Raw genomic sequence first — 22,050 nt, 5'->3', positions numbered from 1 at the left:
TTGGATACACCAAATTGAATTTTTTTTTTTAAGTTTATAGGAGTAATTGCAAATGTGATGAAAGTTTAGTAGAATTATGTGAAGTTTCTCTAAATTTTTATGAAATAATTTAAATAAAAATATCGACTATATATAAAGTCACTGCAAGATGGTTTTAAAAATGGAAAGTGGGTGGAACAACTCAAAGAATTTATGAATTTAATGAATGTTAACGCGAGATACAATTTCAAAAAGAATCTCAATTCATATACTTTGAACTTAAAAGAAGAAAATTTTAATTTTAATAACTATGTACTAAAACTTTAATGATATAGAATATGATGGGTGGAACAACTTTAAATGCTCAAAATTTATTCGTACATTAGCATAGTATGATTCTGCAGTTAAATGCATATACAAAATTCCTCATTTAAAAAAAAATATATAGATATATATATATATATATATATATATATATATATATATATATATAAGTAATAATAGTTACATATAGTAAAACTGTAAAAGCATTCCTATTATCTTCTCATATTGGTTGTTAGGTAAAAAGTCATTCAACCAACTGTGCGGAAGAGGACACATACCAAACAAAACTAATTTATTTATTTTTGCTAAATAAATTATTTATCCTCAAATTTTGGATATATAGAATCACATAATAATTTTAAGAGATGAAAGCATAAAATAAAGATACAAAATTAAGGTGGTTTGAAGTTTGATCTTAAACATGCTGGGCGGGAGAAAAAAAAAAATGCTACTATGGGCTAAAATGAAACATCGACTGCTATGACCGAAACTTGTACTCTGGTGACTCTTGTCGATATCGGCTTTTTTAGCTAACAGCAGCGACTATAACCGAGACTTAAACATCGGCTACAAAACAGCTGAAATTAGGCCAACTATGGGCCTTAAAAAAGCAAGAAGGGCTAAACATATGCCCTTTTGGGCAATTATTTTTTTAACGGAATTTTATTTTTTATTTTTTTGTCCCTTCTAATCACACCAAGGGTAAAACCAAAGATTGCAGCAAAAAGAAAACACTATGGGCACATCCAGCAGATCCAGCGGTATTGAGTCGTGGACGACTGAAAAAGATATAGTGTTGTTGAACGCCATGTGAATTTTGGTCGTGGAAAATGACGGAGAGGTTGATGTCTGTATGTTGATGAGGTTATGTGAGATTGTGGTTTCTGATGCGGAAGCGACGAGAGAACCCAAAAAATTGGCACAAGATTGATACTCGCACGAGTTTTTGGGCTCTGATAAAATATAGAATCACGTAATAATCTAAAGAAATGAAAGGATGAAAAAAAAATACAGAATTAAGGTAATTTAGCATATTGTTTCTTGATAATTTAATTGTATATTAAAGACTCTATATATAAAATAAAAAATAAAATAAAAAATCCGTTGTTTTGAATTGCTTTAACGTTCTATCTCAACTTAAAATTTAATTTTCCTAGGTAGCCGATTGAAAATGGAGGAAGGGAATTTCTCAAATAAAATTATAGCAAACTTATCCCACTGTTATGTTAATTTGAATCAAAATGAACTTGAACAAAACCTAAAAGGAACCATACAAGCGTTCTTTGTGGACCTAAAGGACCTCTGAACAAGCTAGAAAAAGGAAAAGTGAGCTTAATTTCATAGGGGGATAATTAGCCAAGAAAATAATTGAAATAATCAGAATTCAGAAACACAGTGGTTCCTTTTCGAGGAGCGCTATTGCTCTCTCTCCTCCACGCACAAAACTGCATTTCCATTTTCCACGACGAGTTCAGCCAAAAGAAAAACTTTATCACCTTTTATTTATTTATTTATTTACTTACAACTATTATTTTTGCAACCCGGCCCCCCTTCGATCTTTTTGTTGTTTTCGGTGCAATTATTTTCTCTCCTTTAGACTGGTTTTTCTTCTTCTTTTTGTTATCTTGTCTTCTTCTTTAACTAGCTACTACTAGTAGACTGGTAATTATCAGGAAAGTCCATGAAGATGTAAGATACGGCCTAGTAAATACTTTTAATTTGTAGTTGATTCGTTTTCTCGTACCGTTCGTAGCCGCCTTTAGCTATTTTGGTGGGTCAATTTAATAAAAATATACAAAAATTATTCTTAATAATCTCAAAATTATAACAAAAAAGATAATAATGAGTACTGTTCACTTACAAAATCATTAAAAAACTATAAAAATTTAATTTTTTTTTTCTGTTCACTTTTTTTTTTCTTTATTTCTTTCTCATACACGGTTCTAGTTAGTTTTGCAATGTTTTAGGCTAAAAGTTTTTTTTTATTCTCTCTCTTAAACTATAATATTTCCACACTTTAAACATCTAGTGCGGTACAAATTTCGTGTTCACATATTCTAACAAGTTTTGTGGAAATTGAAAGGGTATGTTTGGGTAGCATTTTATTTTTGATTATTTTTTAAAAACATGTTTGGGTAAATTTTTTAAATTCAAATTCAACTCAAGTTTTATCAATTTTTTTTTTTTTTTTTTTTTTTTTTTTTTTTTTTTTGTCTTAGGTTCTCTAAACCATCCAAACATAATTTCTTAATTTTAAAAAACAAATTTTCTCGATATTCTCAATTTTAAATATAGTAAACAGTAATATAATATAAAACAAATGTTTAAAAATATGACCATTAAAATAAGACAAATATTCAAAAATAAGACCATTAAGAATAAACAAACATTCAAAAAAAGATTAAATAGGGAAATAATAAATAAATCTGAAAAAAATATTATTTAAATAGAATATGTAAAAGTTGATGAACCTTACTCACTCTCAAAAGATGTTTTGAAAGAGGAGGTATCCGTAGCTTATAAAATGTTCAGGTCATATATCTCTAGGCAATGTGGGACACTTTAATACACCTCCTTACGTGTGATATTTTTGGCCAAACACGTATTTGACATCGAGAGAAAAATGCTTATTATTGTTCAAAGAATCTACTATAATACTACGTAAAAAGTTATGGGTCTTACTAATATTTTATCTTTTTAACGATATAAAACACTTTGGCAGAATAGTAATAGCGAATCGATAAAATAATAAGGTGGCAGGGAGTCAACAAAATAGAGAAGGATGTTTTTAGCTAATAAAATTTGGTGGGGGCTCTCATGGACAAAACACTGTTGTATACTGTTTGGAAGCGTACCTAGACAACTATGAATTCCTCTTTTGTACGAAAAAAAAGGTCTCTCTGACTCGGTCTCTGTAGTCTGTACTCACCAGTAATGTTTACAACTGTGTAAATTACTTTTACTGTTTTACACAAGGGAGAAGGAGAGAGAGAGAGAGAGAGAGAGAAATTTGTTTGCCTTGTGCATGCAAGAAAAAAGGGTAAAGCTGTACGCAATAGAAATAGAAATAGAAATGGAAATTCAGTACTGCATGAACGTAGTCTACCAAAAGAGAAGCGTGGAGGGATTCTGCTCTGATACGTTGCTTTCTCCTCTTTTCTTTTCTTTTCTTTTCTTTTATTTCCTTTCCCTCTTTATAGGCTCAATCTCCAAGAAATGAGCTATGGAGGGAGGGAGGGAGAGAGAAAGAGAGGACAAAAAATGGCTAGTGCAAGCAGGTAAGATTGAATCAATGGAAGGACGTGAAAGAAAGACTTGTGGCAGTTGTTGAGGTGGTGGTGGCTTCCAACTCACTCCACCACAAGTACATTATTTAACCTCTGTCCACTCAACTCAGCCAAAACCTAGCCAAGGTTTCCAGCGTTTAACACAAATTATTCAAGAATTCGATATAAACCCAAAAAAAAAAAAATAATAGTAATAAGAAAGAAATTAAGATTTGAAATAGAGAGGAGCCGGTTGAATTTGGATTATCTCTTGTTATTTTGCTGGTTCTTGACAAAATAAATGTAAAATTGTCTAAAAAAATAAGAAATGATAATTTTACTCTTGTTTTAACAAGGATCGGCTCCTCTTCAATTCACGTGAACGGGAGAAGATCTTTTTTGGAAAAATAGGGCAAAATTATTCTACTATTAAGACAATTTTGTCTTACTTTTTAACTAACTAGCTCTTTTTCATTTCATTTAGAATAGAGAATATCTTATTCTAAAAAATGAAAGGTTAGGATTCTAACTCATTTATTAAATGAGTCGAATTATAATTGATCTGTCTAATCTTATATTGATGTCTTAACACGATTCAAACTTAATACGTAATATTTAAGTTTGAAATTTTTTACACGATCTACAAATTTAATACAAATTAATGCGTTAGAATTATAAAATTTAATTCATTTAATTAAATAAATTAATTTATATCTCCACACAATTCGATTCAAAATGCCAGCCCCGAATGGTTTTAAGTATGGTAAGTTGGTAATCCTTCAAAGCAACCTTTCTCTTTTTGTAGCTTTTCCTTTTACATACATGTAAATTTTTTATGATTTATTTTATCTCTCCTTCCCAAAACAATAACAGCTGCTGCTTCATCATTCTGGTCAAAGTCAGATATGCCCACTCTCCCGAGAATCAGAAAGTCGATCATTTTCTTGCATTTCAATCACACCAAGCAGAAAGCAAAGCCCTTTATTGGGACTCATCAACCGTCCCTATGGACCTTACGCTGTTGCTGATGAGACCAAAACAATGATCACTGCCGTTCAATTTGTCAAGGATCTGGATTTTCTTTTTCTCCCGCGCACACATATTATCTTACCCATGTATGTGAAGGAAGACTCATTATGAATTGTGAGCTGTGGAGTGTGAAGGAGTGAGGGTCCACATGGATCTTCCTCCAGCTGGGTGGAGGACCTCTCAGATGGGGGGCCCCACCTACAAATAGTCTGAACTTAAAATGATCATGCTTGTCCCCTAATTATAGCATAACTTAAAAGGGAGAAAAATAAATAAATAAATTCCCATTATTGATTGTAACTACCGGAAAGGCTGTAAAATAATGAGGAGGAAGGGGTTGACCTTTATCATTACCTCCAGCTTTTCTCCTCAATTTTTTTTTTTAACAGAGGTTTCTTAAAAACTGTTTCTTAAAAAATTTCATACAATTTACACGTAAAAGTAATATATGTTATTTAAATATATGAGAAGCACATATTTTTTTTATTAATACTGTTTAAAAAGCATGTGAGAAGTACATACTATCAAAGAACACATATTAATTTTATATGTAGATTATATAAAATTTCCTACGAATCAATTTGTTGAAAATTTTTGTCTTTATTTTCTTTTTTTCTTGAGAAAAAGCCTTCTTTTCTAGAGCTTAATTGAGAAAAAAAATCGTAATTGATGCATTAAATTAACATGACAACATCCTAGAGAAAATGGTAATTGGTGTATTAAAGTGCTATAATACCAATGAATAATTCTAATTAATAAATTATTATATAATAAGAACGACTCGGGGGAAAATCAGTTATTTAATCAAAATTTGTAAAAAAAAAAAAAAGTATATTTATTGTCATACAAATAACAAGCAATCTATTAAATAGCATTTTTCAATATCAATTACCATTGATATATGTCATGAATGGTAGTAGTCTATATATAAATGAATAATGCTATTTAATAAATTATTATATGACTGCCATATAATTTGATGAACCAATGATTAATTTTTACTAACACGTTATCGCAGTTGTATGACAATTGTATAGACTATCATATAACTGGAATGACGTGGCAGTAAAAATTAATCTTTGGATCAATAAAAGTTTGTAAAAACATAAATAATGACGGATTTTTACTGTTACATTATTCTAATTATATATTAATAGTCCTACTAATTTTTTTATTTATTTTTACGAGTCTTTCATTTCCATCTTGGTAATTTTGCCTGGAACTTAAAATGATCGAATGCAACCCGTGTTTGGGTAGTTGAATATTGGTAAGTTAACGACACAGGGACACAAACAAAATCCTTGACTAACAAGACACTGGGTCAAAAACTCCGATTCCGATGCTGCGGTGCCCACAACTAAAATAAAATAATTAAAACAAAACAAATGATATATAGGATGAATTCACCAAGGTTTATTCTATTAAACTGCTTTCTTCAATGGTGGCTCCCAAGAAGTACCCGAGGAGATGATAAGATGGTTACAATATTCCTTTCCTTCTCTGCTGCTTGATATTTCTTTTTTAATTTTTTTTAAAAATATTTTCCATGGATTAGGGTCGATGAACTTGAGAATATTCCAGCAACTGACTCAATAGCATGGCGTTAAAAAAGCCTAATGGGTGCAAATCTTCCCAATGCAGCAATGCCTTTCACTGTTTCCCACTCCAAGATGGTTATTATATTTACCTCAGACGTGATGATTCAACAAAATGACAACGACAGCATTATATATATATATATATATATATATATATAAAAATAAAAATTATTTGTGTTTTTTGGTTGCCATGGTAGTTAGATAATGTATCACCGTCCACTAATTTTTGCTTTTGTATGCCCGTGGTGCCAACCAGTTTGTGTTCAATGTTTGCAGATACAGCAATGCACCTACTTTGAAAATGCAGACAGACTCCATCCAACTATTTTTTATTTTGTGCTTATTTAAAAAGATCAGTGAATTGCTACGATTTAAGGAACGAGGATGCTCGTCAATTCAAGTTAAATGAATAGCAGTCGTTTCATGGTCACGGTTTTATTTGGTTGCATCTAACGGTGTATATAATGTCACATCATTTAAAATTTTCAAATGACATGACAACATATTTGTTTCAAAGCATCATGTACTAATGATATCTATAAAATAAAATCTTAACCATAAACTAACTGTCTTTGAAAAATTGAGGTCCTCAAAACTCAAAAGAGAGGATCAGCTGCTTGTGGATGGCAATTTCTGTTGTGACAGAACATGCATCGGCCACCTTAAACGAACATACAGAAGCAATATGTTTTTTGACTTCAAAACCAACCGCATCTATGCGGACATTTCCCTGTCGACAAATGATACTTTCCCACCGTTTTGACTTCTCAGAGCCTAGGAATACCTACTGGACAGCACATCCAGCTGCGCTTGACTCTTTTGACTCACAGCTGTATCAAAACCTTGAACTAAACAGATTGCTTAAGCTGCATCAAAACCTTGATTTTTAATTCCTTTTTTCTCCCAATTACGAAGCCTGATTGGTTAAGGCCACTTCCCCTAGGTTTGGTTCCATTAAATTCTTTATCTACTAGAGCAGAGGCGCCCCATCTTTTGACCATTATACTTCCAATTAATGCTGTGTAACAATTCAATGCGGTCCATATTTAAAGGACAGTCAAGGACAACATCACATGAGCACAAGGATATGAGACACCCTGGGATAGAGATCTCCCAGCAATTTTGTTGCCCAAATTGCTAGCAATTCAAGTATCGAAAATTACTGAAGATCTGGATCCAACAGTGGTAATTATGTAATTAAATAAACTCTATCAGTGTTCTGATTAAAGCTTCAAACAATGAGAAATTATTTACATTATGAGAGCCATAATGTATTGTAATGAAACATGCTTAAGGTCTCACCCAAAAGAGAATAAAAAAATAAATAAAAAAAAAAAAAGCCTTTCGGAGATATGTGGTTCTGATAGTTAGGTATTTGAATAATTCTTGCAACAACTTAACAACTGGGTCCTAGGACTAGAAGAAAAGGCTTGTTCCTACAAGCAAGCAAAGTGGAAAGCCAAAAAGAGATGCAAGTCAACAAACAGTTCACTTCAATCATTTTGTGTCTTCATATGCAAACAAACATATTAAATGACGGTCACGGATTATCTACTACATTGACAATTTGCAGATCTAGGCTATATAGGTTACTGAAACCAATGTGAAAGTTCTCTGCCCCAATAAGGGGAAAAATTCAAAATAAACATACATTAGCCATCTCTAGTGATACCAAAAATTCAACCAATCCACAGGACTAACACACTAACCACTACCACGTTTGAAATGTTCCCGAACGAACCTTGCTGCATGGGATGGGTACTTATCTCGAATGTATGCTCGAAGGCACTTTTGATAGGAAAAGTCTATCCATCCACCATCAGTTCTTATGACAAAGAGGCATCTTGATTGTCTAAATTGGGGATGCCGATCAACCTTCAGCAATAGAAGTTAAATAGCCATTTAGTTTGTTCTCACAGAATAACACAAAATCTACCTTAAACATAGTTATACGATGATCAACTTTGGAAAGAAAAGAGATGGCAACAAGAAAAACAATAGAAGATTCCATTTGACAAAGATACTGGAGGTAAAAAAGTGGCACCAGTTAAAGGTAATATACACCGAGCTACATGCCAACTAGATGTGGGCCAATCCAAAGCAAAATGTATATAAGAAGATAAAAATCAACAAGTGCCCGTTAGACAGATGCACCAATCAATTACTCTCTTGGCTATTCATTTTTTATGAAAGGGAATAAAGAATAACAGATTTGTTGCAAGAATTCAAAGTGAACCCCCAAAGTCAAGGATGAAGAACTATGCTGAGATATAAATCGAAGAGTCTACCTGTTCCTCAATTGCTTGGGACATGTGGACCAGGGAATATGACACAGTTCATTCAACTTTCCACAACCATTTTCACTCTCACCGATGCATTGACAAGGCCAAATATACAGTAGATTTACACAATGAAGTATGTGTTCAGAATTTTGAGACACCAAATGCAGAAATGACAGACAAGAAACGAGACAGACAGATTGAAAAGGCATTGGAAAAATCATATTCATCATTTAACTAGACCACAAAAGAACCCCTAATTGCGATATCATGCTCAACAAGAATGCTTTGGCCGCCATTAAGGCATGAATATAATTGTAGAGTACTTAGGAATTTTACAATATAATTGTAGCCTGCTAGTATCGTTTTTTGCTAAAAGTCTACTGCTCTTACCAGAAGCTTCATATTTGACTTGCAAAGAAGGCATAAATTTGATAGTTTGAATATCCATAAGATGGTTACAACACAAATCACAATGAATCTATGCAATTTGGGCATGACCTCAAGTCAACAAAGCCCTCATCCCAACTAAAATGAGATCGGCTTGATAGATTCTTGTCAATTAATCAAGACTGGCCACAGGTATTGTTTTCTGCTATTATATCTGATCGATTTGGGAACAATATTGTACAGAAAATAATATATTTTCTAACAAGCAAACTTCTTAGTACAGAAGGTTAACAGAAACAAAAGCAAGTCACAGAGCTTAGGAGAATTAATACCAGTCACTAAGAATGATACTGCCACTGAATCAACAGCATTATCAGTGGAATTATAATTTGACATGTGTTACATAAATGTTTCATCACTTGGACCACTTGACAACAAGAATAGAGAATTGACAAAGAAGCATGGACCAAAGACAACCAAAAACCGACATAAGAAGTGCAATGGTGAGAAAAAAAAGGGGGGGGGGGGGGGGGGGATCAAGCTCAGAGAAACATGCATGTTGGCTATGATATAAACAAAAATATATTGCAACCAGAAAAATAAGAGGAAGACAAATTTCAGTGGCCAATGATCTCAGAGAATACATTGTCCTATGTAAGGATGTTCTCTCAACAATATAGTTTGTAAGTAGGTCAAAAAGAAGCTTATAAAATCATGTGGGGTGCCCGTGTAAAAAATTTTGATAACAAAGTAACTAAGTGAATGCAGCAGTTAGACCAAAAAATAAAATTGTTTAGCTTGGTAAATTTAAAATTCTATTGCATATGATGTAAATTAAAGCTTACCATAATAGAATCAAGTCCACATCCAATTTTATCTTCAGAATGTGGATGATGAGCAAGAAGCTTCTCTACGACAACTTTCTCATCTTTGGCCGTTAGACGTTCCCCATCCATATACCTACAAAATTAGTCAACAAGAGAAGAGCTTTACCGTGCATGCAAATTGCATAAACATACTAAACATTGAAATTCACAAAAACAGCTTCTACTGCAGATATGTAATGTTGCACATAGGATGGCCAGCATTAGTTAGATTCTGCACTCTCAGTTTTCAGACTTAACTTGCAACCCTACACACACACTATCAAACAACTTTTCTAGACCCAAAGATAAGACTTGACCCAAAAAATTGATGATTCATACCCCTTGTCTTGAAAATGGAAATAAAGCTCGTCGATCAAAGATAGTTTTTTTTTTATAAGTGTCGATCAAAGATAGTTAATAACAATATCTTATGGGTAGAAGGGCGTAGCCCTAGAGAGGGCAGAACTACCTTAGGGCCAAGGCAGGCCATTGATCCTCCCTAGGATTTAAAGAAACCCCTTCAATGTTTTTACTCGAAAAAAGGCCCTTTTAAAAACTAATACCATGTCCCCACAATCCAAGGTTTGAAGACAACTTGAAAAGAGGTGCACGTTGCACAACCCCACGCACAAAACTCCACCATCTCAAAAAGGAAACGAAACTGGTTGGGGGTACCACAGCTTTTATTAATAGCTCCCATACAAACTCACATGGCAGTTTACATTTTATGAAAATGACTACCAAGTAGTAGTCCACATTTTAGTGGTTGATCGTGGTAAGTGCCATGTGAATTGCTACTTCAATTTGTAAACGTGGTAAGTGTTGTGTGGACTATCACGTGGCAATCCTTATTGGCTGACGTGGAAAGTGTCATGTCAGTTTGTAAGAGACTTATAGTAAATGTTATAGTACGTCTAGCAGCACTCATGTCAAAAAATGATTAGAAGCCCCAATTTCTAGTTCTAAAGATAGGAGAGCCAGGATTTTAAGCTTGAGGAGGCTAAAAGGGACATAACGAAAAATAGATACAAACTTTTTCTATTTTCAGTACACAATTATTTATCAGAATTTGCCTTGCTTACAAAGGAAACATGAAAGATTAATTGAATATGTTAGGTTTTAATGTCGGAAAATTCAGTATAAAAAAATGTGGTTTGGGTTGTATTAGTTTAGGTTTTGGTTTAGGGTTTTTGTGAAATGAGGTTCAAGAAAAGCTGGAATTGAAGATTTGCAGACTTCAATTGCAATTGGATCGGTCAAAGTGATGCAACAGTTCACATATAAAATGCAAGAGATGTTCGATCGCAGTTCATTCGATCAAAGTGTGCATCATGTTCGCATACAAAAACCTGAAAACTTCAGTCGTAGTTTGATCGCAGTTCGTTCAATTGAACCTGAAACCCTAAAGTTCAATCGATCGAACTTAAACTTGGACCAATCAAACCGGCTGCAGATAGTTTTAATTGTTAGTCGACTTTGCTATTAGAACCCAATTTTGACCCTACCTATATAAGCATAATAACCTATGATTTTCATAAAAAGGAGGCCATTGTTCATTGTTCTTGGAGAGACTTTGCAAATCAAACCACAAAAAAACCTTCAAGCACAAGAGTTCTGGGTTGCAATGAACAAAGTTTGTTCATAAAGCCAAAGATTCTAGCGCCACTACAGTCGGAGGTAAATGGGTTGTTTTTTAGGGTTGCTATTGGAACGCAAACATTGGCACATTGTTGAAACTAGGCTATCCCTACTCGCCACTGCAAATGTTTCCTTTTCCCTATGGGACTCGGCCTTTGAAACTGCCACCTATCTCATTAACAGGCTTCCATCCAAAGTCACACATCACAAATCTCCCTATGAATGCCTATTCAACATATCACCCGCTCATAAATTTCTCCAAATATTTGGCTGTGAATGTTGGCCCTTCCTTCGTCCTAATAATTCCAACAAACTTGCTTTTCGATCCACCTCATGTGTCTTCATTGGTTATAGCAAAAATCACCTAGGGTACAAATTTCTTCATATTCCTTCTGGTAAAGTCTATATTGCTCATCATGTTGTGTTCAATGAAATTAACTTTCCCTTCAAAAATTCCACTCCTATCATCTCCTCCTCAACTCCACCTGAGTCTCCAATTGTGTATGTTCCTTTGATTCCTCCATTACCTATTCCCGCTTCACATCATCATAATGAAGCTCCTCACAATCCTTCCTTAGAGCTGTCTCCAAATACCTCAAATTCTCCAGATATTGACAATATCCAAGCTCTAATACCCTTAAACTCTCCCATTGATTCCGAGCCATCACATCCTCCCAGTGTTCATGCCATGACCACAAGATCTCAAAATAATATTTTCAAACCTTCGATCCTTACGGATGGCCGAATCAAGTATCCCACTCCTAAGGCTCTCACGGCCTCACTAGCACTACATGAAGTTGAACCTACTTGCTTCACTCAAGCAAGTAAACATGCAAAATGGCGTACCGCAATAAATGAAGAATTTGATGCTCTACTCAAGAATGGAACTTGGTCTCTTGTCTCCCCTTCCCCAAACATGAATATAGTTGGCTGCAAATGGGTTTTCAAAATTAAAAGAAAGGCACATGGGACAATTGAAAGGTACAAGGCACGTCTAGTGGCAAAGGGCTTTCATCAACAACCTGGAATTGATTTTGCTGAAACATATAGCCATGTAGTTAAACCTATAACTATTAGAACTGTATTAGCACTTGATGTCTCTGCAGGTTGGGCAATACATCAAGTTGATGTTAGCAATGCGTTTCTACATGGTCTTCTTCAAGAAACTATTTATATGGCTCAGCCACCCGGTTTTCAGCATCCATCTTATCCCACGGCAGTTTGCAAGCTGCACAAGGCCTTATATGGCTTAAAACAAGCCCCACGTGCATGGTTTTCGCGCCTCAGTGTTTTCGCGCCTCAGTGCTAGACTTCTTAAACTCAAATTCCAAAGCTCCAAGGCTGACTCTTCATTGTTTACTTACAAAGCAAATGGTATTATCATTTTTGTGCTTATCTATGTTGATGATATCATCATCACCAGTTCCAACACAGCAACTATTTCTCAACTTATAAGTGCTCTACACTTCTCCTTTGCTCTCAAAGACCTTGGACCTCTACATTACTTCTTGGGAGTTGAAGCTACTTGGCATGAGGATGGTTTACATCTTTCTCAACAACGCTACATTCATGTTATTCTCACCAAGACAAATATACTTCTTGTCAAGCCTGTCTCTACTCCAATGTCCGCCTATACAACTCTTAGTCGATTTGATGGTTCAACAAATTACGGATACTACTCTATACCGCAGCACAGTCGGCTCTCTTCAGTATTTATCTCTTACTCGGCCTGATATTGCTTTTGCGGTCAACAAAGTCTCACAATTCATGCAAGATCCAAGGGATTCTCACTGGTCTGCAGTCAAACGCATCCTGCGCTATTTGAAGTCTACAATTGATCATACTTTTTGCATTCACAAGAATTCTTCACGGCAGCTCACAGCCTACTAGGACTCTGACTGGGCTGGCTGTCCGGATGATCGACGTTCCACTTCTGGTTATTGTGTTCTTCTCGGCAAAAACATCCTCCCATGGAGTTCAAAGAAGCAACCAACGATATCTCGCTCAAGCACTGAATCCGAATATAAAGCCCTTGCAAATGCCTCAGCGGAGTTAACATGGATTTAGACTCTTCTTGGTGATCTTGGTGTACAATCTTCCCGACCACCAATTTTGTATTGTGATAACATTAGAGCTTACATATCTCACGTCAAATCCTATCTATCATGCTCGCACTAAGCATGTAGAAATTGACAATCATTTTGTACGGGACATGGTTGCCTCCCAAGCTCTTAATGTTCAGTTTATCTCCGAAAAAGACCAGCTTGCCGACATTCTCACAAAGCCTTTGGCTGCAGCCCGATTCATCATTCTCAAGACCAACATCAACGTTCAGTTGCTTACAACGTTGAGTTTGAGGGGGCGTATTGGAACAAACAACTCTTTAACCGATGACTCTTCTAAAGATGTAGAGTAAGTTTGTGATTCTAAAGATATAGAGTTAGATCTCTTCTATCTAGAGTTAGTTTGTGATTCTATAGATATAGAGTTAGATAAGAGTTAGATCTCTTCTATCATATCAGAAGAGTGAAGTGTCTAATTTATACTACTTTAGTCTCTAGAGTACACGGCTATTTGGTACAGTCCTAGTTGATGTATACTTGTATTTCTCAGATTGTTCTATATATATTCAAGCTACTGCACTACAAAAAGGCAGGCAGCATTATGCAAAGCATCTTTAATTTCTATAGTTGCAAGTGAGTTTAGGATTACAAACGATTTGTAAGTTGACCAGTTTGTAACATAAGTCTTCTATAGTGAATACCTTTGGAGTTGGCTGGCCCCCAGAGTGGTTTTTTTATTTTTATTTTTTTAAGAGTTTTTCAAAAGTTTTTTCTTCGTTACCAAAATCTCTATGTGAATTTTCTTTAATGTTTTCTTCAATTGTTGTAGCTTAATATGTGGTGTTGGACTTAATTGTTGTTCTAATTGGTAATATGAATTATGATAAGATTGAGATATTTTCTGGATTGTTTGGAATTGGGGTTAAATTAGAATTTTTCAAAATGTCTCTTGTGGTGTCTCTAGAGGAAACACAATGATGGAAGTTTCGAGGACTACGAGAAGATGTTGGAGAAGCTTAAGTCCTTATTTTTTAATACTCTTTATATTTGGACAGCTCCGTTTTTAGCTCCTTTTGTGCTTAGCTTTCGTGATTTTCTTTCTTTTTTCTCCTTCTAGCTAAGTATTTCTCTTGTATACTTTTTGTGTACTTTGGTTGTGCCTTTTTCTTTTTATGATATTTCGATTTTACTTATTAAAAAAAAAAAATCAGAATCTATTAATTCTCTCCAAATAAATTGGATAGTAGATGTGATGATCACTACATTGGTGAGTTTAGCATGGCTTAGTTGTGCCAAAAGACTCCATCGATGCTCCACTAAGGTGGATGGGGCCTATAACTCAATAGAACTACGCTCTTGTAATTGCTTCATTGCAATTAGGGGTTGGATGTCAAATTTTCCAGGCATTAGTGATCGTATATTGAACATGAAGTGGTGGCTTACTTTTCATAGTAATGGGGAAGGTGAACAAAACATGCCAACCATCGTGAGGAGTTAGTATGTAGTTCCACCCCTCTGCAATAGCTTATTACTTACTTGCCAATAAGTACATAATATTAATATATAAATGTAATAATAAATAAAAATATAAAATCCAAGACTCATTGAGTCAACTCAACTCTAAACCTTGAATTGTTATATGGATGAATTGCACAATTGTGGTAAGACACAGACCTCAAAGAACATCATTACAATAAATCTGGACAAGACACTTACCAGATCAAAGATTCAAGTTGCTTTCCTTTTCTCTAGTAAGAGGTCTCAAAATCTCAATCAACCATTAGAAGTTCAAGTACTTTTGTTACAGTTTTTAAGTCCAAGTGCATTTAGAAAATTAATAATCAAAATCTATATAGTATGTGTATTTGTTAGATTGTAGTTTGCATTCCTATGTCAATTAGAAATTCAAATTAAACCATAATGATCTCATTGATCTGATCTATTTGAGTTTCAAATCAAATATATGGGATCTTAGCCTAGGCTCTTAGATGGTTATATTTGAGTCATCACATGGAATTCAGAAAATTGTATAAAACTTATTTTAGAGATTTGTGACGTAACAAGAAGCGATAAACGTGAAAGAGAAACTGTGTTCTTAATGCACAATATCAACACACACGTTGATAGAGAAAATTAATAATATTTTTTTTTGATAAGTAGAAAATTAATAATATTATTGATAGCATAAACTGAACTGTTTATTCCATTACAATTGCTCCTAATTTATAATGAAACCCTAAAACTACAAAAGGATAAAATATTCTGGAAATGGAAATAAAACAAAATAAACAAACTGTGGAAATACTTGGTGGCTACATAACCCAAAATATAGAAAGATCCTAAAGCTACTAAAGAGTAAAATCTTCTAAGAAATGAAATAAACAATGGGAAAATATAATAACCGAGATCATTCTTGACGATTACGTCAATCTAAATATGAGAATCTTCTAGAAAGGGAATCAGGAAATTTAGGAAAAGTTATTATGCAAAATATCTTCCAAATCATAATCTGTCAATAGTCTCTTCTTTCCTTCTTGAACAACATCTGGTAGTTGACGCTTTCCTTTCTTGATTAAATCTTCTTGATTTGGTATATTAATATGATATCTGTTATGGATATAAAAGAATCAATCTCATCGCCACATCATATACCAATTAATTAATTCTCGACGACACTAAAAGTCCTGCTGGTAATTTTTCACACATGCCCCTCGGTCGTTTCTCACTCTTCATCGATCCGGGCAATAGCATTTTCCTTTTGTACTTCCACTACCAGATATTAGTTGTCCTCATGTCCACTTGGTGTCGATGATACAAAATGTCCCGCTTAAAGTAGTTTACCCGTCGGAACCTAATGTTTGGTTCCGACAATAAAACATTTCGTCCCGACTTGCTAAGAACCCTTCGGTAAAGCTCTTTGTCTGATGGTAAGATTGTTCCTAAATAAACCCGTTTGTTAATAATCCCGATGTCAAGACGAGCCCCCTCAGTAATAAGAGCATCTTGAGAACAAGATGAAATTCTTGTCCTACATCAGTCACCCCTACTAATACAAAACTCGTCCTCGAGTTTTCTTGGGAACATGGTTGTTCCTTCGAAAGTTGATTCTTGAAAAGATATTTGCTAAATTCCTTTGTCGCCTTAGTGATTTGCACCAACTGTAACTAGGATAGTCAAGGCTCTGATACCAATTGATGTAATGAGAAGCAATAAACGTGAAAGAGAAATTGTATTTTCAATACACAAAATCAACACACACGTTGATAGAGAAAATTGATAATATTATTGATGGCAAAAACTGAACTATTTATTCCATTACGATTGCTCGTAATTTATAATGAAACCCTAAAACTACAAAATGATAAAATATTCTGAGAATGGAAATAAAACAAAATAAACAAACTATGGAAATACTTGGTGGCTACAAAAGTCGAAATATGTGAAGATCCTAAAGCTACTAAAGAGTAAATTTTTTCTAAGAAATGAAATAAACAACGAAGGGAAAATATAATAACCAAGATAATTCTTGACGAGTACGTAAATCTAAATATGAGAATATTTTAAAAGGGGAATCAGGAAATTTAGGAAAATTTATTTTGCAGAATATCTTCCAAATCACAACCTGTCAATAGTCTCTTCTTTCTTTCTTGAACGACATCTGGTAGTTGACCCTTTCCTTTCTTGCTTAAATCTTCTTAATTTGGTATATTAATATGATATCTGTTATGGATGTAAAAGAATCAATCTCGTCGCTACATCATAGACCAATTAATTAATTCTCGGCGATACTAAAAGTCCCGCCAGTAATTTCTCACTCATGCCCCTTGGTCATTTCTTACTCTTCATCGACCCGCCCGGCAGCCTTTTCCTTTTGTATTTCCACCGCCGGACATTAGTTGTCCTCATGCCCACTTGGTCCCGATGATACAGAGTGTCCCGCTTAAAGTAGTTTACTCGTCAGAACCTAATGTTTGGTTCTGACAATAAAACATTTTCGTCCCGGCTTGCTAAGAACCCTTCGGTAAAGCTCTTTGTCCGACGGTAAGATTATTCCTGAATAAGCCCATTTGTTAACAATCCCGATGTCAAGACGAGCCCCTTCAGTAACAAGAGCATCTTGGGTCAAGATAGAATTCTTGTCCTACATCAATTTGTCTGTTTTTCGGAGCTTGTATTATAGTACGACTCGTATGAGCGAATGTTTTAGCATGTTTTATTCCTTTCTAACCATATATTCTTCAATAAAATTATCTCCAGCACATGGTGTTCTCTTAAAGGGCCTGTACTGCAGGTTTCAAATTGAAAATTGAATTCATTTATTTATGAGTCGCAACTAAAAGGCATTTCGGATAATTGTATCTTTATTCCATCTTTTGAGATTTCAACTACAAAATTCTCTTTGTTTCCTTTTTGTATTTGGTACTAGTGTTTTGAATGCATCGTGTCCACGTGTGACATCTTCTTTTGGTTGGATATAGTATTCTTATCAGTGTCATCAATACTATTACTAACTCTCATTCTTGTTATATTTACTTCCATAAAATCTAATTATATTTCATATAACAAGCGACATAAAACAGGCCCAAGAAATGGGAGGAAGGGCCGTTATCATCACAAGGAATTAGTAGTGACAAAAAGCTCAGCAAACGCTGGAACCAGAACCTTTGTATCGGTACCCTGTTAATTATTATTTCAGGTCTTTTACATGACAAATTAGGAAACTCTTCTTCAAAAATAAGGTAAAGACCCTAGTTTGAAAGGCATTCCAACATTGGAGGATTAGGAAATTTGCTTGTAGTACTAAATGGATAGATTCGTACATAAAAATACTCAAGACCAACCATGTCTCAGGAATTTTAGAATGCCATTATGCCACTATGAGCTTATTAAAAAAAGTTGGGATTTGTGATTCTGACCTTATAAACAAAGTTGATCGTTGCCCACGCTACATTTCTCACTCTTGATTAGTAATCTTTCTTGCCCCAAAGATTTTTATCTATAAATAGTCGGTAGCCTCTACAGAGTATATTCATCACTGCTCTGTGGAAGTCCCCAAGTTCTCATTCCTCACTGATAATATGATACCAGAACCCTGCCCACTAATAAGGTGATACCATAACCTCCTCTCCCCCCTAATAAATAAATAAAACGGGACGGTAAATGACGTCCAACTGATATGAAATTCGGCGTGCAGGGTTATTGCATGGTGCAAATTTAACAGAAATTACACCAGGTTTAACTTATAGTCCCTCCCTGTTTACTAAAACTCATACCACACTACAAGGCAAGTAAAACTCCAAGTCTAACCCAATCCAAAGCAGGGATATGACTTTCCTTACTTTTCCTACGTTTTCTAGGAAACCAAACAAACGCACGAATAGAAAAAACTGCGGTACAAAAGTTTTAGGTGTATCTAAGGGAAGAGAGACCAACCTGTCCGAGTGAAGAATCTCTTTGGTGAGCGCAGTGATGGGCTCGATGTCTCGGAGGATCTCCTCTTCTTTGTCCTTCCACTGGCGGTAGTCAACATCCTCCCACCGAGGGTGCTTGGGAGGGTCCCTGGCACTCCAGGCCGCGGTGGCGTTGTCTGCAGGGGATAAACTCTCGTCGGCCCGAGTCGGTTCGGCGGCGGTGCACCAGGGTCGGCGCGGCGTCGCGAAGATACTGGCGGCGAGCCGGTGGTTATGGAGTTGAAGGCGGAGGAGTGGAATGCCTCTGAGAAGCAGAGGAACGGCCATGAGATCGGAATGGGATTGGGAATTGGGGGAGTCCAATTGATGATCATGGTGGTGAACTGGTGATAGTGAGTGACTTGTCTGAATGTCTGGTGACTCTGGTGAAAGGAAACCGTCGTCGTTTTGACATCGCAAACTCTAGGCGCGTTTCCAAATTAAAAAGAAGGAAACTTCGAAGGCTTTTTATTATTATTATTATTTTTAATGTGAAAAAGGAACTTTAACAACGTAACAATAAAAAGAAGAAGGTTACATCCACCAATATTATTGGTATAGTTTCCGGTAAAATTATGCTCTCTCCACAAAATATGTGAAATATGAGAGTACATGAATATCAGAGAATATCAGAGAGTTTTGATACCTGAAGTAATGGCTTATTTATAGGCATGTAGTTCTGGTACACTGGGTATACTCTTATTAGAGTTCAATTAAGATTCAAATCCCAAACCGTGTGGAATTAGATCTTATCCCTTGAGGAGTCCTGTTCGGGTAGGACTAGTCTTCAAGTGAGTTCAAACAGGTCTCTTCTCCCATATCGTGTGGGATAGGAGGTTATCCCGATATTTTCGGGATCTTATCCCATATCGTGTGGGATAAGAGGTTATCCTGAAAAATTTGGAATAGAGACCTTCTACGCCTTTTTATGGATTATGGATAAGATCTTCCCATAATTCCCTCTGGTAATTTCGGGATTATTATTCCTGCATATTCCATCAATATCACCTCGTGGTAGTCCCGAGAAATCCGTTTCTGGGACTATCTGGATATGGGCATTCTGTATGAACTCTTCTTATATTCCCGAGACAATTATGTCTCGAGACTCATCGACTATGTTTATCCCCAATTCTAGCAACCGGAGAATATTGATAAGATTCTCTAAGAAGTATTCGAGGTGTCCACTGTTAGCCCTATGTCGTCAATTCAATTACGTCGCAAATATTTTGATGATAACAAATTATATCTTGTTGCTCTAATGTATTTACTTCAAGTATGATAGTTGTAAGAAACATTCGAGCACACTTTCTCAAATGACCAAAAAGAATCAAAGGTATCTGAAATTCAAAGTAAGAAGCCCTTAAGCACTTAAGAACTCAAAGATTGAAGAATCCGTATTTTATTAGGGTATTCTTGTAAAACTCATGTATGATTGAACTCCTGAGGCTCCTCACTCTATAATGAACTTAGGACCCTTCATACATTGCATACATGAATTTTTGAAATACAAAAATACATAGGAATTAGATTTCAAGTTTGAAAATTCTGCTGGAAATTATTGTCTTAGAAAATATGATTTCAAGTTTGAAAATTCTGCTAGTAATCATTTTGTCTTTGAAAATCTGATTTCAAGTTTGAAAATTCTGCTAGTAATGATTTTGTCTTTGAATATTTAATTCTAAAGTTTGAAAATTCTGCTAATAATCATTTTGTCTTTGAAAATCTGATTTCAAGTTTGAAAATTCTGCTAGTAATAATTTTGTCTTTGAATATTTAATTCCAAAGTTTGAAAATTCTGCTAGTAATCATTTTGTCTTTGAAAATCTGATTTCAAGTTTGAAAATTCTGCTAGTAATAATTTTGTCTTTGAATATTTAATTCCAAAGTTTGAAAATTCTGCTAGTAATCATTTTGTCTTTGAAAATCAGCTAGCAACATTCAAATTCTCTCCAACGGTTATATTCTTTCTAGGCCTATAAATACATGACTTTAGTTCTCATTTTTCATCAATCAATCAAGTGAGTCATGAAGGTTAAGAGATGTATTTACAAGTAGATAATGAGTCCCCATCTTGGACTGTGAGACGGATGATAACAAAGTCAATATATCTTGAGGTTCATATCTAAATCTGGAGTCTTCTTTGCAGCAAAAGGCTTAATCAAAAGAGAGTTGGAGAAGCAAGGGTAATGATCTGTTAGATCTACCTAGAGAGACAAAGGAGGCCGGTGACGCGTGTAGCCTATGCGCTCAGTAACAAAGGATGTCTGAGAGGCTTTTGTATTTCTGAGATTGTATTGGTTGAAAGGCTTTTGTCTCCTTCCTAATGAGAATACAAGCACCTTTCAAAAAAAAAAGTAACAAAGGATGTCGGTGGAAGGAAAGGTAGCCAGAAATGGTGGAAGATGTGGCTTTTGTGGGTGGAGAGATTGCAATAAATCTAAGATTTCGGTCGGTTATAATTGGCCAGTAACCGAAAAACTGGGAAACCGGTTTGGTACCCAGTTGAAAATAACCGATATAGCCGGTTATCGGTTTTATCATTTATATATATTCGGTTATAACCAGTAACCGGGTATATATATATATATATATATATATATATATATATATATATATATATATATATATATATATATATATATATATACACATTCAGTGTAATTGCGTGATTCAAAAATTAAAATATGGACCAATGTGTAATTAGAAGGAGTGATGGCGTTGGCAAAAGCAAGAGAAGGGATGGTTAACAGCTGGACTTCGAGAAGCACAATGATCAGCTTGCATTGCAAGTGGTAATTGTGAGAGATTACTTATGGAACACACCTGACTAGATAAGTGGTTGGGCAGCCTAATTTTTATTTGGTCAGGTGGGTCCCATATGTGATCTCTCACAATCACCTGCCCGAATTCTCTCAAATTCGGACAAATAATTGTTGAGGATCCTGATCCAAGTTTTTATGGGTACATCACTTTGTCATCTCTTACATTCAAAGACGGGTAAAGTGCTATTATTATAAAAGTACACTCTCATCCTATTAATAAGAGCTAATTCAAATATTAATAGATACTATAATTGAGATAAGAGTGTAGTACGCACCATTACTCTAAATAAGAATGAAGTTTTAATTGGGCCTACGAATCTTTTGCATCCAACAGCGAGTAAGATGT

General features: G+C 34.9%; 1 protein-coding gene across 1 annotated transcript; it reads right to left on the bottom strand.

Annotated features, from left to right (window-relative positions):
- Window positions 1-7,672: 7,672 nt before the first annotated feature.
- LOC133866572 (protein DCL homolog, chloroplastic) lies at window positions 7,673-19,276 on the bottom strand. The gene is made up of 3 exons (XM_062303131.1): window positions 18,866-19,276; window positions 9,711-9,825; window positions 7,673-8,071 (listed from the first exon to the last, which is right to left on the bottom strand). The coding sequence occupies exons 1-3, from the start codon at window positions 19,168-19,170 to the stop codon at window positions 7,901-7,903; spliced, it is 591 nt and encodes a 196-aa protein (XP_062159115.1). The 5' UTR covers window positions 19,171-19,276; the 3' UTR covers window positions 7,673-7,900.
- Between the last annotated feature and the right edge of the window lie 2,774 nt (window positions 19,277-22,050).

Source organism: Alnus glutinosa, chromosome 4, assembly GCF_958979055.1.
Source record: "Alnus glutinosa chromosome 4, dhAlnGlut1.1, whole genome shotgun sequence".
In the NCBI taxonomy this organism is placed as follows: Eukaryota; Viridiplantae; Streptophyta; class Magnoliopsida; order Fagales; family Betulaceae; genus Alnus; species Alnus glutinosa.
Note: the sequence above shows the minus strand (reverse complement) of the source record. Positions and strands in the feature narration are given on the sequence as shown.

Bases quoted from the DNA above. Each gene is read 5' to 3' on its own strand.
- LOC133866572 (XM_062303131.1), bottom strand. From the start codon at position 19,170: ATGGCCGTTCCTCTGCTTCTCAGAGGCATTCCACTCCTCCGCCTTCAA. The intron at 9,826-18,865 runs GTTGGTCTCTCT...CTAATTTTGTAG, and splicing joins GAGATTCTTCACTCGGACAG to GTATATGGATGGGGAACGTC. The intron at 8,072-9,710 runs GTAAGCTTTAAT...CTATTGCTGAAG, and splicing joins GTGGACTTGATTCTATTATG to GTTGATCGGCATCCCCAATT.